The sequence below is a fragment of the Temnothorax curvispinosus genome, unplaced genomic scaffold, assembly GCF_003070985.1.
Source record: "Temnothorax curvispinosus isolate PA1 unplaced genomic scaffold, ASM307098v1 QBEX01013987.1, whole genome shotgun sequence".
Lineage (NCBI taxonomy): Eukaryota > Metazoa > Arthropoda > Insecta > Hymenoptera > Formicidae > Temnothorax > Temnothorax curvispinosus.
Window position 1 is genome coordinate 18247 of NW_020223767.1, and position 13964 is coordinate 32210.

The 13964-nt window shown below is 36.1% G+C and overlaps 2 protein-coding genes across 4 annotated transcripts; both read left to right on the forward strand.

The window, feature by feature from the left end:
• Positions 1–373: 373 nt before the first annotated feature.
• Positions 374–2761, forward strand: LOC112464158. Of its 3 annotated transcripts, XM_025030996.1 has the most exons (5): positions 374–665; positions 776–948; positions 1025–1134; positions 1242–1514; positions 1586–2761. In XM_025030996.1, the coding sequence occupies exons 3-5, from the start codon at positions 1048–1050 to the stop codon at positions 1967–1969; spliced, it is 744 nt and encodes a 247-aa protein (XP_024886764.1). In that variant the 5' UTR covers positions 374–665; positions 776–948; positions 1025–1047; the 3' UTR covers positions 1970–2761. The 3 variants fall into 3 exon arrangements, with proteins under 3 accessions (XP_024886764.1, XP_024886765.1, XP_024886767.1); XM_025030997.1 differs by having other exon boundaries at positions 374–948; XM_025030999.1 differs by having other exon boundaries at positions 776–1134.
• Positions 2762–3993: 1232 nt separating this feature from the next.
• On the forward strand, positions 3994–5368 carry LOC112464159. Its single transcript, XM_025031000.1, has 2 exons — positions 3994–4292; positions 4967–5368. The coding sequence occupies exons 1-2, from the start codon at positions 4100–4102 to the stop codon at positions 5353–5355; spliced, it is 582 nt and encodes a 193-aa protein (XP_024886768.1). The 5' UTR covers positions 3994–4099; the 3' UTR covers positions 5356–5368.
• Positions 5369–13964: the final 8596 nt, after the last annotated feature.

Consider the following 13964-nt stretch of genomic DNA (forward strand, 5'->3'; position numbering starts at 1 on the left):
CGGCCGTTGGAGAGAGAGAAAGCGAAGATGCTGAGTGCAAAAAGTGCAAGCAACGCGAACAGACCCAATGTCAACCTTTCTAATTTTGTTTTCCCTATATCTGTCTTTGTCTAACAAATTGACATCTGTCCTTTTTTCGATTGCTCGCTATCTCTCGCAAGATCCGGCAACTACTGTTGCTGCTCTTCTTGTCATTTGCATCCGTATTTGCATTACTAAAATAATTTTTCGATGGATCTCTTTTTGTACGCATTGAATCTTACTTCTACTTGCACGATATTATTCCTACCATGGTAGAAATACAAGGGTATGCTCATACCACAGTATATACAGTAGCGCAACTCTCCTGATTTCTTGTTGTCTAAAATGGAGTGCGTATGCGCGAAATAAGTAAGCGCTCACTAACACCATCTGAACGTCGTTCTCTAAACTTCTTTCTCAATTGCTCTTCCTTTCTCCGTTCTGCTCCGCTCCCTCTCAGAATTTAAATGGTCAGTTAAGTAAATGCCTATCTGTATTGGAACAGAAATTTGGAGAGAATTAACTCAATTACCCACTGAATGCTATTGAGAGCTGTTAGAAGTGTTTGACAGACTCTGAATAACTACGTTTGTGATGAAAGTGAAAAGAGTTTAGGAGTATAAAGTGGTTACAAACCTCAGAAGGTAGGATAATTATTCATAATCATTGTACTTAAAATCAGTCATGCTTAAATTAAGAATATCGTTTATCTATTTATCTTGTGAAACTAACTCTGTGATACTCTAATATCTAGAAAGAATTGCTGCTTGATTCTACGTTGTCTATGAACGGTTACATTTCTGAAATACTTATTAAAATGCAAATTTCTGGCTGAAACAGACGTCAGATGATTCAGATCGACTTCACAAAAGATAGTGGTGTCGATTTTGAAATGTCCAGCATGCATTCCACAATACAATACAATTTGTAAGTTATCATATAACAGCGTTTCATGATTTAATTCAGAATTTATATTAAAAGTAATGATTTTTTTTTCTTGTAGGGAAGGTCCATGGTTGAAACTATATGATACTTCCACCGTTTGAATTTTTAGTAAATTGCGGAAAGATAACATATTCTCTCAGCAACATTTATCTAAAAAGATACAAGTACGTACGTATTATACCATCTTACTTACAAAAAATTAATACGTCATTTAATATTAATGTGGCATATTATCAAATATTTTATTTTAATTAATATTGTTGCGGAATTTATAGATATCTTGTTTCGATATAACAATAACAGCTATAGCGCTCGGCAATGCACAAAATCTAAACGCAATACCGAGCGAGAAGGATTTCAAAATTTATATGATAGAAACAAATCATGGAGATCCACATCCAGACACGGGTATTCCACCTTCTTTTGCGACAATAAAATCTGAAATGATTCTAGGCAAAAACCGTCAGTTTTTCATTGAAATGGGACGACCGACGAAAGTACATTTCTCTTTATCCCGGCTCAATCAACTTTATAACATACGGAATAAGGTAACTCAACAAAGAATGTATAACATATTCGTATATATTTTCAACAGTTCTAAATTATATCAATGTTCTAGGTATTATCGTGTTTTATTGATGACGACGTGCAAGTACCTACAGAGAAGAATGAAACTACGGATATGGATTCGCAAAATATAGCAGTGCCGACGAAATCGAGGAAATTCAGTGTACCTGATTTACATTTAAATACAAGACAGGTTGTATTATCCTTGAAGACTGACACCGGAGCAGAAATTATTACCAGTTTAGCATCGTTAAACGGAAACCTATCGACACTTCTAAGACTAGACAGAATATATTCAAATCTATCCATAGATTCTTTCATTGTATCTGCTATCTTAAATGGGAATATCAAAGTGCTATTAAATCCATGGTGTTGCAACTTCGTATGTGGATTTTTGTATGTGACTTTTGCTCACTCGGATCAGAACGGCTCTTAGAAGAAATTTTATAAATTTATAAATGCAATGCTCAATCCGGCGTATGGGAATCATCGAGATAATATAATACATATGTCATTATTCTATCCAGATACATTTTATATAAGCCATAAATTACTGCCAATTGATTGATGCATATCTATCGAAGTACATACCCGATAAAAACAGTACGGATCCACGTTATTGCTACGTGGATTCGATGTGGATACGACGAAATTACGTGGATTCGACGTGGATGTGACGTGACTGTTTTTATCGGGTATAGACTCTCATCCAATGAAGCATTAACGGAACGCGCGGAAGCGCGTCCGAAATACAACAATCTTCGCTGCTTCTGCGAAGTAACAATATGTTTGTAGAATTTCGAATCGTTACTCGATCACTCTTTCGAGACACTTTTATATTTTCAATATATCATATTAGGTATACATTGATTATTTTGCATATAAAATTTTATTTTGCATGTCTGTATGTACGATAAATATGTCGCTCATATTATACGAATTGTTTGTTATAACAATTAATGATACAATATTTCAAATCTGTATACCAATTTAGTAATATAATCATTAATCGATATAGGAGTCATGGATTCTATTTTATATTTTCCTATATTTATATTCCTAATTTCAGTGTTTATAATCCTATAATATTCTGTCTGTAACATCGGATAAGAAAGAATCCTTCATAATCTATCCGAAAACAGTTTCTGCATCAGAAAGAACATAAAATGGATTAGTATATTTCTTATCCTTCAGATACAAAGAAATTATTTTTCTATTCTATAAGAAATCGCAATGCATTCGAAATAGCGCTTAGATAGAGCTCTATTAGAATACTATCTAAACATAATTTCGAATATATTACGAATTCTTATGGAGTAGAAAAGTGATTTTTTTTGTATCTGAAGAAGAACTCAGAATTGGTGACATAGAAAAGAATTTCTTTTGAACTCTTAAGAGTTGTTTTGGGACAGAAATAATATACGGAAAAAATACTTTAAAAATTTTTTAAATCGAGAATTTAAAAAAAATTCCTTTTTAATTTTCCGTGCTATCCGGGTACATATCGTCGTATTAAAATTAAAATTTCATTTATCGCATTTTAAATTAAGCATGAATATAGTATATCTTATTTTTATTTTGGATGCATAATTAAATCATTCGTTTATTTCATTTAATGTAATAAAACTATTTTATGTTAAATATTTTATAATTATAATTGTTTTCTTATAAGTATAATGTATAAAATATTATATTTTGCTTTTTGGTTGTTCAATATATGTTATATAACATTATATTTTCTAATAATTTACCTCAATATATTTATATTATTCAATCTGCAATCACATTTATATAATTTTATTTTTTCTCATTTTTGAATTTTTTTTCTTATTTTTAATAGATACATAATAAATATTTATCTTTATTATTTTCATTAAATTCAGATTAATTTCATGTAAAAGTGGAGTGAGAGCGGAGAAAGAAAGAGCAATTGAGAAAGAAGTTCAGAGAAAGACGTTGGGCGCGTAAAACCGCTCAATAGCACGTGATTGGCTCTTATACTTTTAGATCCAACGAATCAGCGTAGCGTGTCGATAAGACGACACTTAACAGTTGTGTCTGCCTGAACGTGGCCGTTCAGTTGGTGCTAGTGGGCGCTTACTTATTTCGCGCATGCGCACTCCATTTTGGACAACACTAACATCAAAGGCGCCGTCAGAGAGTTGGCCGCAGGGGGAAGTGATCCGCGCAGTTCCTTGGGCCTAACGCACCTACGGCATTACCGAGTTCAAGACACCGCGGACATACACGTACAATTACACATACACACATACACTTACACATTCTCGAGTCTGAAGTCTTACTATGATTTTGCGAGCCTACGAGTCCGAATGGAATAATGGCCGTTTACATCCGTGATGGAGCATATAGTATAGCGCCATAAAATAGAAGAAGAAGAAGAAGCCGTCAGAGAGTTGCGCTACTGTATATACTGTGCTCATACCGTGTCAGACCACTGCGCATTCCCACCACTTTTGTTTAAGCTTACGTCATATTCGTGTAGCATCGGAATGAATCGGATGTACTCGGTGATTCGCAATGGCTGCGTTCGCTCGGTTCGCTGTTTATGTCGAGTAATTCGTTTGTGATTATTACAGTGTACGCAATGACGTGTAATGTGAAAGGGTGTGGGAACTATCTGGCAAAGACCAGAAAGATCGAAGGAAATAAAATAAAATATTTTTCCTTCCCAAAGGATCCAGCACTGTGTAATAAGTGGCGTCAAGCATGCGGAAAAGAAAATATTTCACCAAAATATGGTATGTACTTTTGTATAGTAATAGTTGCTTTCCATTTACACTCAAGTGATCTGAGTCACTCAGATATGTGAGTATTTTTATACTCAGGTAAGATATGTCATTTTGTATTTACCTGCTTATTTTGGTGACAAAGCTATCGCATAATAATAATACCGGTCCATAGCCTCACTTTTAATGTGAGTTTATTAGATTCATTAAAGCACATGGTCTCTGTTGAGGACGATTAGTTTTCGCGCTTCTCGAACTTTCGCGATCGGAATGCTGACACGAGGTCGGCACGAGGCGGGCCGGGATAGACCAAACCACCCCTCTCTTATCACCTGTGCTCCTGCTCCGAATTCTGTCGTAGATATCAGCTACCGGCGTGCGAGTGTGTATCGTCTTCAGAATAAATGCGACTTTCATACATAACGGTCTGATTTCTCTGTGCTACCCTATCTCTCGCAACCGTGCGTTCCCAGATTATCGCAACAGTCTCGATTGTGGATAAAAACTCAGCTGAATCTCACTTGCCATCATGCAAAAGGAACGTGCATTTAACTGAGTTATGACGTCACAAGTGAGAATTATCTGAGTTTTGATGTAAATGGAAAGCAACTAATATTGTACCACAGATTTCTCTTGTTTATTATTATAAGCATATATTTAAGAATCTTAAACCTTGTTTGCTTCAGCTAGGATATGTTCGAAGCATTTTGCTGATGAAGCTTTTACGAAGCCCTTACAAGAACATCTACTAGGTTATTCACCTACACGAACTAGGAAGATACATCCTGATGCTATCCCGACGTTGCATCTCCATGCAGTACCTCCACTAACATCAAACGAAAATGTGTTAGCTGAAACAATGCCTTTGCCTGTATCAAATGAAACCTGTATATTAAATATTTGCATTTATTGTTATTTGATCTTTTATCTGCATCTTTCCTCTGCATATATAGTTCTTTATGTCGTACGCCACAATATATTTTTGTTTTGCGTCTCAGCTGACAATTCTTTTCCAATCGTTTTCCGACCAGTTTTGATTAAAACTAATAATTCGCAGAATTTTAATAATAAATGACTGGAAATTAAAATCTCGTTTTATGTGAAATTTTTCCGTACGTCGCAATGATTTTTATTCAATGCACACAATTCTTTTTTTCTTAATAATAATAATATTTTCTGTAATATCATATATTTAGACAAATCCACATAAAATAATTATAAAATTCGTCAAATAACAATAACGTTTCTAACATCTACAACGAGAGACAAATTCGGGAAACGATGAGCGTTTATCCGTATGTCACGTGCGTTTTTTATATTTATATATTTTTGTTCATATATATTTATTTATTTATAAAACAGAATTTTCTCTCACATAAATGATCAACATTATTTTGTATTCACATATTGTCCGCTCAAAATGCTTTTATAAATGACTATTATAGATTCGCTGCTTAAATGTGCCGCTCAGTGTGACGTAAGCTTGAACAAGTCGCTGATTGGCTGGGTTCGGAAATATGCGCAAGAGCATACCCTTGTATTTCTACCATGATTCCTACATGTTTTCCCAAGGGCAGATGATAAAAATTATGTATGTATAAACTGCAGAATTTTTGTTTTAAGCAAATATTGCCGTCAGGTGACAGCTGCGTATGTGCCCAAATAAGTAATATTTTTAATTTTTTGGTGTTTTTGATATAAAATCGCGTTTTCTACCCTAGATTTTTGTGCGTACTTTAATTCTAGACCAAAAACTTGCAATTCTGTAAAACCAATTAAAAGATCCATCGAAAAACGATAATGTCGGTAAATCATACGGCTGCAGGCTCCCCTTAAGGAGCGGCGGAATGGCAGAGTAGAGATCCTGGGGGTCGATTCTGTATTTTGAGACAAGGTGAAAATTACAAAAGTGAACAAATTTACTAGATTTCGACAAATGAAGTTGTAGATTCTCTAGTGAATTTCCTCACTTTTGTAATTTTCACCTCGTCCCAAATACTTGCAGATATGCCTTCGCGTTTTTCACTCTAACTAAGGCTGAGTTTCCACTGAGCGCGTCACGCGTCGCGTCGTCCGAGTTGAACCAATCAAAACATCCCATTTCGATCCCGTCACAAGAATGTAATGAAATGGAATGTTTTGATTGGTTAACTTGTGACGACGCGACGCGTGACGCGCTCAGTGGAAACTCAGCCTAAGGCGTTTCCTAAGTAAACACTTTTTATTAAATCTTAACTGCGGAACATATCCTTCTTTTAATTCCGGGTTTGCAATATTAATATCCATATACGAAATTGCTCTCGCAGAAATAGTAAAAATTTCTTCTTTTTCTTCAAAAGGTATACTAACGTTATCCCATTCTAATTGATTTTGCTTATAGTTGACCTTTGCTCAAAATTGTTTAAAGAAATCCGACCCCAAAATCCCATTTTGTGGAATTGGAAAATCGTTTTTGACTAAATGAAAAGTGACTGGACATCCTAAGATATTTACCTGTGCCTGTCCTAAGGTGGTCACATGATGCGTCGTAATTCCACTAAGTCTTAGAATTTCATTTTTATCCACTATGGTATTGGAAATAACAGAATTCTTTTTAAATAATCAGTCCTAATCCACTGTCTACAAAAATTGTAAGAATTTTAAATCCTCCGTAAGGGCCTGTTAATTTTACTAACGGAACGTCTTCAAACTGCTGATTTAAAGTAACTGATTCTGGTTCCTCTGCTACTATTCGAGTGGGGCGAGTCTTTGTATTTCCCGGGGTTGCCCCTGTCCTCGCGGGAATCTGCTCGTTTCCCTGAGTGTGTGAGTTCTGACGGAGACTGATGTACGCGCGCTTACGACACTCTTCTAATGTATGACCGGATTTCTTGCAATATCTACATGTTACCGTTGCATTTTGATTATTGAAATTTCGATTGCTAACTGTGGCGGTCTACGCCACTCATGGTACATACATACACGCCCGCGCGATAACTCTGTGGCCCTGTATTACCGGTGGCTACTTCGCATCAACGCCACTAGGCGCCGCATCGCCAGTACCGTTTAGCAATTTTCAGATTCAGCCTCGACCTGTATATAAGGGGACCCTCTACGGGGCTTGACAGATCTTTTTGGGCGCTAGCTGCCTACGCAACCCAGTGTATCTGGCGTTTCTTTTGAAGAGGTTTTACCTTTTAAAGCGCTTGGTCGCCGTTCGGCAGTAGCGCGTGGATGCTCGCCGACCCCTAGGAGCACGGATGCCCTCGGCAGTGGCGCACAGCCGCCCACCAACTTTCTCGGCGCGAGACGCCTTCGGCAGTAGCGCGTAGACGCTCGCAGACACCTAGGCGCTCGGTCGCCCTCGGCAGTGGCGCACGGACGCCCGCCGACCTCCTCGGTGCGAGGTGCCTCCTGCAAGAGCGCGTGGACGCCCAACCCTGGCGTCACACGCGAAAGCGGTAAAGCCAGCAACCTCGGGCAAGACGCCTCGTCTTTTTAAAGAGAAATTCCTTGCAGAGAAAAAAGATGAAGATCCCACCAAAAGACGTCGGACGAAACCTCTGCCGTTACACACATTTACGGTCAGAAAGCGACAAATCACTCTATCGGATAGAGAACAACCGTCGTCCAGCCAGGCTCACGTTTCATCTCCTAAACGGTCAAAGATGTGCACACACATTGATCTAACGAAAGGAAAGGAGATCCCAACTAGAAACGTACCAACTACCAACTTCCTCCACAGTTCAGGAGAAGCCAACAGACGACACACCAATTTTAACCTCAGAATCGACGCAAACCAGCCCCAGGAAGTCTGGCATCGATGTGGCCACGCAGACGAAACGGAGAGCGGGCAGTTTTAAGAACCAATGGCGTTACAAACACTGACACATTTACAGCTGTATATAATGTAAATATATGTTAATTGTTTAAATGCACACTTGTGTCATCTTCCTTTCTACCCCTTTGCGATTCACAATCCATGGCCAACTCCTACTCACGCATTAACGAATAAGTTAGAAAGAATAAGGTAGATAACCGCATAAATAAAAGTAGCAACGCCCATACCAGAGAGAAACCTGAGAGCGGCCACCGGGATCATTCCGTTCCAGCGGACGTATACTGACGCGCCGCCTGAGAAAGTGGACGTCAACTACGTCGTTACGCTCGGTAACGGTACACACATGGTTCGTGTCCGTGCTATGGTTTGTGTCCGAACTACTCAGATGGAGGGGATATGCCAGTCGGCTGACTCGGCACTCGGCAAGCTTCGAGCGGGGAGAGAAAGGCAGACATACGATCTGCTGTCTCTTTCTCGCTTGAGCTGGCTTGAGCTGTGACGTAGCTGCTTAGCACACGCTGGCTATGCCACTGCCATGCATTTCGGGTATCGCTCCTCGCGTCTCGCCGAGTCTCGAGTTGGCAAATCGACGATGCGCTATACGTTACATTTACGTTTATATTTACAAATTTCAATTTTTATATTTATAAATAAATAAATAAATATTATATATATATATATATATATATATATTTGAAATTTATAAATACAAAGATTGCAAATATAATTAATTAAAAAAATATTTATAAACATAAAAACTAAAATTCGTAAATGTAATGTATAGAAATCCCCGTTCTGGCCAATATGCCCTTATATAAAAAAAAGTCTTACTTTAAAAACCTTTACTTTAGCATAATAATATTTAAATTTAATATTTAAATGCATAACAATAATTACATATTAACTATATCGAAAAAAAGTAGTTTATAATGTTCTTTTTACTCGTATTAAATTTATATTAGCTATTAATGTTTATAAGCGGCCACGAACAACAACAGAGAGATATTGGATTAAAATAAAAACAATTTCTTAAATAAACAATACACATGGTTAACGTTTCGACTGTACTTAGTCTTCTTCGGAACGGATTACTATACGATAGAAGAAGATAAATATAAAAAAACATGATAATTAATGTTCAAGTTTACATACTAAAACATTAAATATTAGTCTAGACTAAAACATTAAACAATCACCTAATATAATATAAACAAAGTAAACAATAATCTAATTAAATCACAAATATAAAAACGCCGGAATAATCGAATAAAACCATAACAAGAGATAAATTTATATTTATATTGAGAAGTGGTAAAATCTCTTCCGTCAGGAAAAGAATGTAAAGAATTATTTATTAACGGAGGTATTCTGATTTAAAAGATCTTTAAAATATATATTTTTCAGGAACTTTTTATAGGGAAACGAAGAAAGTGAATAACGTTAAACTTTGCATGTTTTCTCTTCACCTTATTTTAAAAATTTATTTTTATTTTTTAAGTAACAAAAATGCTCTGCTTTTTTGTTATATCCTGGTTACCATAAATGACAGACGGTGTAAATAATTCTAGCTGTTCTAGGTATCTGAAACGCAAAAAGCTAAAATTTTCTTATTCAGAAGAAGTATATGTGGCTATCGTCTGAACTAGAACTAAACCAATATTTCCATTCTAGGTTCTCTCTCTAGGCGGCCTTTTTATCAAAAATATTATTAATCAATATTAAATAAACCATTTACGATCTGAGCTTAGATTTTATAATAGCCTAATATTTTTTATATACTATATATTTACATATTTTTCCAACTTTAATCAACTACGCGCCGACTAACTTGTCAGACTTACAACACAGCTCCTATTGGATTAATAAAATCCCCTCACACCCCTCTAATTAAATTGATTTAAATAATAGTAAAGAATTTTTACTACTCCAACAGGAGCTGTGTTGTAAGTCTGACAAGTTAGTCGGCGCGCAATTTATTAAGATTGAAAAAAATATACGTGTAATTCACAAAAAATATTATTAGGCTATTAAGATCCAAACTCGGATCGTACACGGCTTATTTAATATTGATTGATTGTATAACGGTCACATAAAACGGTCTTATTTCTCTTATATTATTAAAAATATTATAATTTTTTTCAAAATTTTGTTAATATTTTATTAAAAGAAAAAAACTAATAAACGTATAATATATGTTTATTCTAGTTCAGACAATAGCCACACTTATTCTGAATAAGAAAATTTTTCGTTTTTGGGTTTCTGATACCTATAGAACAGCTAGAATCATTTACTCTGTCTGTCATTTACACCTTCTAGTGATCAGGATATAACATAGAAAAGAAGAGCATTTTTCTTACTTAAAAAATAAAAATATATTCTTAAAATAAGGTTAAAAAACATGCAAAGTTTAACGTTATTCGCTTTCTTTGTTTCCCTATAAAAAATTTCTATGTATGAAAAATACTTATTTTTAAGACCTTTCAAACCAGAATACGCCCTTAATTTATTATTTGTTATTAATATATTGTTATTAATTATATACATATAAGTATTAGAAAGCATATGGTATAAAATAATTTCAATATTCAAATTATTGTAATAATAATAAAGAAATCAATTATCTACATTTTTTTCTGTGTGTGTATGTGTGATGTTGTAACGATGCACCCCTTATGACAACGCATCGTCCTCGGCTACCACCCGCCGGGAGCCGCCCGACCGATTCCCCGTCGGGCGAGCACAGGGCGCGGTGCGCCCACATTTTTTAAATACTTGAAACGCACCGTGTGCGCGGGAAATCCGCCGCACCGGTGCCCTCCCGCACGACGCCGACGAGCGCCGAAGCGAGCCGATCCCCGCCGAAGCAAGCACGCGGGATCGCGCCGCTCCCACCACCGCACCGTCGCCTGACGATCGGCCTCCCTCCTGCCAAGCTCACCGCGCCGAGCGATATAAAAAGCCGGCGCGCTCGACGAAAAGACACTTCGTCTTTACCACGGCTTTCCGCCATTCCTGACGAAGATACCTTCCGAATCCTAGGGCAACACCCACAACGAGGTCCAGAGTTCTGGTTCTCGACTGAGGGTTCTCAGAGTGTTCCCGAGCTCCCTGATACTTGCCCCGACGACCACGGTACCGTGGGGTCGAGCGTGCTCGGCCTCGCCGCGAGAGTTCTCACAACCGTGATCCCGGGATTTCGCCATCCTCCGATGCAATATACCGCGCTATCTTACCCGTGCATCATATACAGCGTTCTGATAGCTGTAGCTGCGTTCCGTGTGTAATATACCGCGCTCCGTACGTAGTCACCCGCGTTCCGTATGTAAGCTATCGCGTTTCGTTAGCATCTTATATCTTACTGTATGTATTAATCTGCCGCCGCGTTCCGCATGTAATATACCGCGTTCCGTTATCAGCTATCTGTAGCCGCATTCCGTATGTAATATATCGCGTTCCGTATCGTCTTGTATATGTATATCGCGACGGACTCCGTTCTGTTAAATACCGCGCTGCGTTCTTCCCGCCTCTGCGTACCGCAGCTCGAGGCGAAGACTCGAGCCCCGATATCTCGTACACCGCGTCGCATTGCACCGGCACTACCGGCCACTGTAATCTACCGCGTCCAAGTTCGTACGTAATACCGAATCCCGAGTATTGTATATTATAGTTCACATTTAGAGTTTTGAATAAATTGTCTGTTACTGTCACATGGCAAATTGATTACTGTCTCTGGGCCTTTCATCGAACTCCCGATCCTGTAAACCAGCCCGCGTTCGATAAAGTCAGGCCGTTACAATGTTATCGACAATAGTTTTTTTGCACGTTTATATTTTTTTGCAGATTTTTTACACGCTTAATTTTCACAAGTGTGATGCCAAATATAGTCAAGATTTTTGTTTATCTGATATAAGCGTTATTTTGAATGCAAGATTTTAATAATCAAACGTTTTTAATAATCAAACATTTTCAAACTGCAAGCGAGGGACAAGCAATATCATCTACAGCATGTAGTCTTAAAATACTACGATCTTTTCTAGCAGCACTACTAGCGTGTAATTTATCCGCCGACATTACGAATTTCTTCTGCTGCAACACATAAAATGTTGAACAGTTTTCTCGAATGGTTGTAATAACGTCTGTATGTCCTTGCATTATTAATTCGTTAGGGTATTGTTCACATTCTCATTCTAAAATAATAATCTTATTAAAAAATGTTTATTCTTCTTTAAAGAAAATACTGTCTCAAATGTTCTTCTTTCAAGAAATTTTGACAGACTTGGAAGAAAGAGTTTATATATAGAGACAGAGACTTATCTTAATTTTTAAAATATATTTTAAATTTCTTTAATGCATTTAATGTGCCTGTGAGTATGAAAATGCAATTTGTCTTTCTAAATATGATAAATATTATTTTTTTTAACACGGTAATAATCAACAGCATAAGACGTTTGAGTGTGATAAAAAATTTACAACGTAAAAATCCATTACAAATATATATAATTATATGTAAAATATGTCTGTTTTATTAATAATATTCACGATGTTTAGAAAGATAAATTGAATTTTCATATTCACACGCGTGTGGCCGGGGCGTATTAAAAAAGAGGTGTGGCCTCGGAGGGTTAATGATGCAAGGGCATGCAGACGTTGTTACAATCGTTCAAGAAAACTGTTCAACATTTTATGTGTTGCTGCAGAAGAAATTCGTAATGTCGGCGGACAAATTATACGCTAGTGGCTAGTGCTGCTAGAAAAGATCGTAGTATTTTAAGGATACATGCTGTAGATGATATTGCTTGTCCCTCGCTTGTAGTTTGAAAATGTTTGATTATTAAAAACATTTGATTATTAAAATCTTACATTCAAAATAACGCTTATAGCAGATAAACAAAAATCTTGTCTGTATTTGACATTACACTCGTGAAAATTAAGCGTGTAAAAAATCTGCAAAAGAAATGTAAACGTGCAAAGAAACTATTGTCAATAACATCACACATACACACACAGAAAAAAATGTAAATAATTGATTTCTTTATTATTACAATAATTTGAATATTGAAATTATTTTGTACCATATGCTTTCTCACACTTATATGTATGTGATTAATAATAAAACATGTTAATGACAAATAATAAATTACAAGAGCGTATTCTGGTTTGAAAGATCTTAAGAATGTTCTCCGGAAAATCGATTTTCTCTAGATTTTCTTGAAACTGTGAATATACATTAATTTATAGGTGTGTTTTATGTGTAGCATAAATTTTAGTACTTCTTGCGGTATTAAAAATCGAGCTTCTGAGCTACTGAGCTTCAAAGTTTTAACTTTTAACACGGAATTCCTATTCCGAGGTATTGTGAAACAGACATTTTAATAAATTGTGAAAAAAGTTTTTTCTAAATGTTTTTGAAAGACTAGTATATGATGCTTTATATAAAAATAGAAATTAATAATATGCGATAAGTTTCAATACCTTTGCGGTACTCGTTTTCAAGAAATACTTGTAAAGTACGCGATTTGAAGTTAACTTCTTATTTGTTAGTTGTTATATGTAATATTTAGTAAATTAACTTTAGTAAAATAAATTTTTTTTTTTAAGCATGAATATAATTTGAGTATGACTGGAGCCGGAGAAGGTCTTTAAAAATAGGTATTTTTCAGAAATTTTTTATAGGGGAACGAAGAAAGCGAATAACGTTAAACTTTGCATGTTTTTTTAATCTTACTTTAAAAATCTATTTTTATTTTTTAAGTAAAAAAAATATTCTTTTTTTTGTTACTTTTATGTTATATCTTGATCACTAAAAGACGTAAGTATGAGAAACGAAGTAAATGATTCTAGCTGTTTTAGGTATCAGAAACGTA

What these genes read in the sequence shown, in the direction of transcription:
- LOC112464159 (XM_025031000.1), top strand. Translation starts at nt 4,100, where the DNA reads ATGTCGAGTAATTCGTTTGTGATTATTACAGTGTACGCAATGACGTGT. An exon ending in AAATATTTCACCAAAATATG is followed by an intron (nt 4,293 to 4,966) that starts GTATGTACTTTT and finishes TGTTTGCTTCAG; the next exon opens with CTAGGATATGTTCGAAGCAT.
- LOC112464158 (XM_025030997.1), top strand. Translation starts at nt 1,048, where the DNA reads ATGATACTTCCACCGTTTGAATTTTTAGTAAATTGCGGAAAGATAACA. An exon ending in ATCTAAAAAGATACAAGTAC is followed by an intron (nt 1,135 to 1,241) that starts GTACGTATTATA and finishes CGGAATTTATAG; the next exon opens with ATATCTTGTTTCGATATAAC. An exon ending in TTTATAACATACGGAATAAG is followed by an intron (nt 1,515 to 1,585) that starts GTAACTCAACAA and finishes TCAATGTTCTAG; the next exon opens with GTATTATCGTGTTTTATTGA.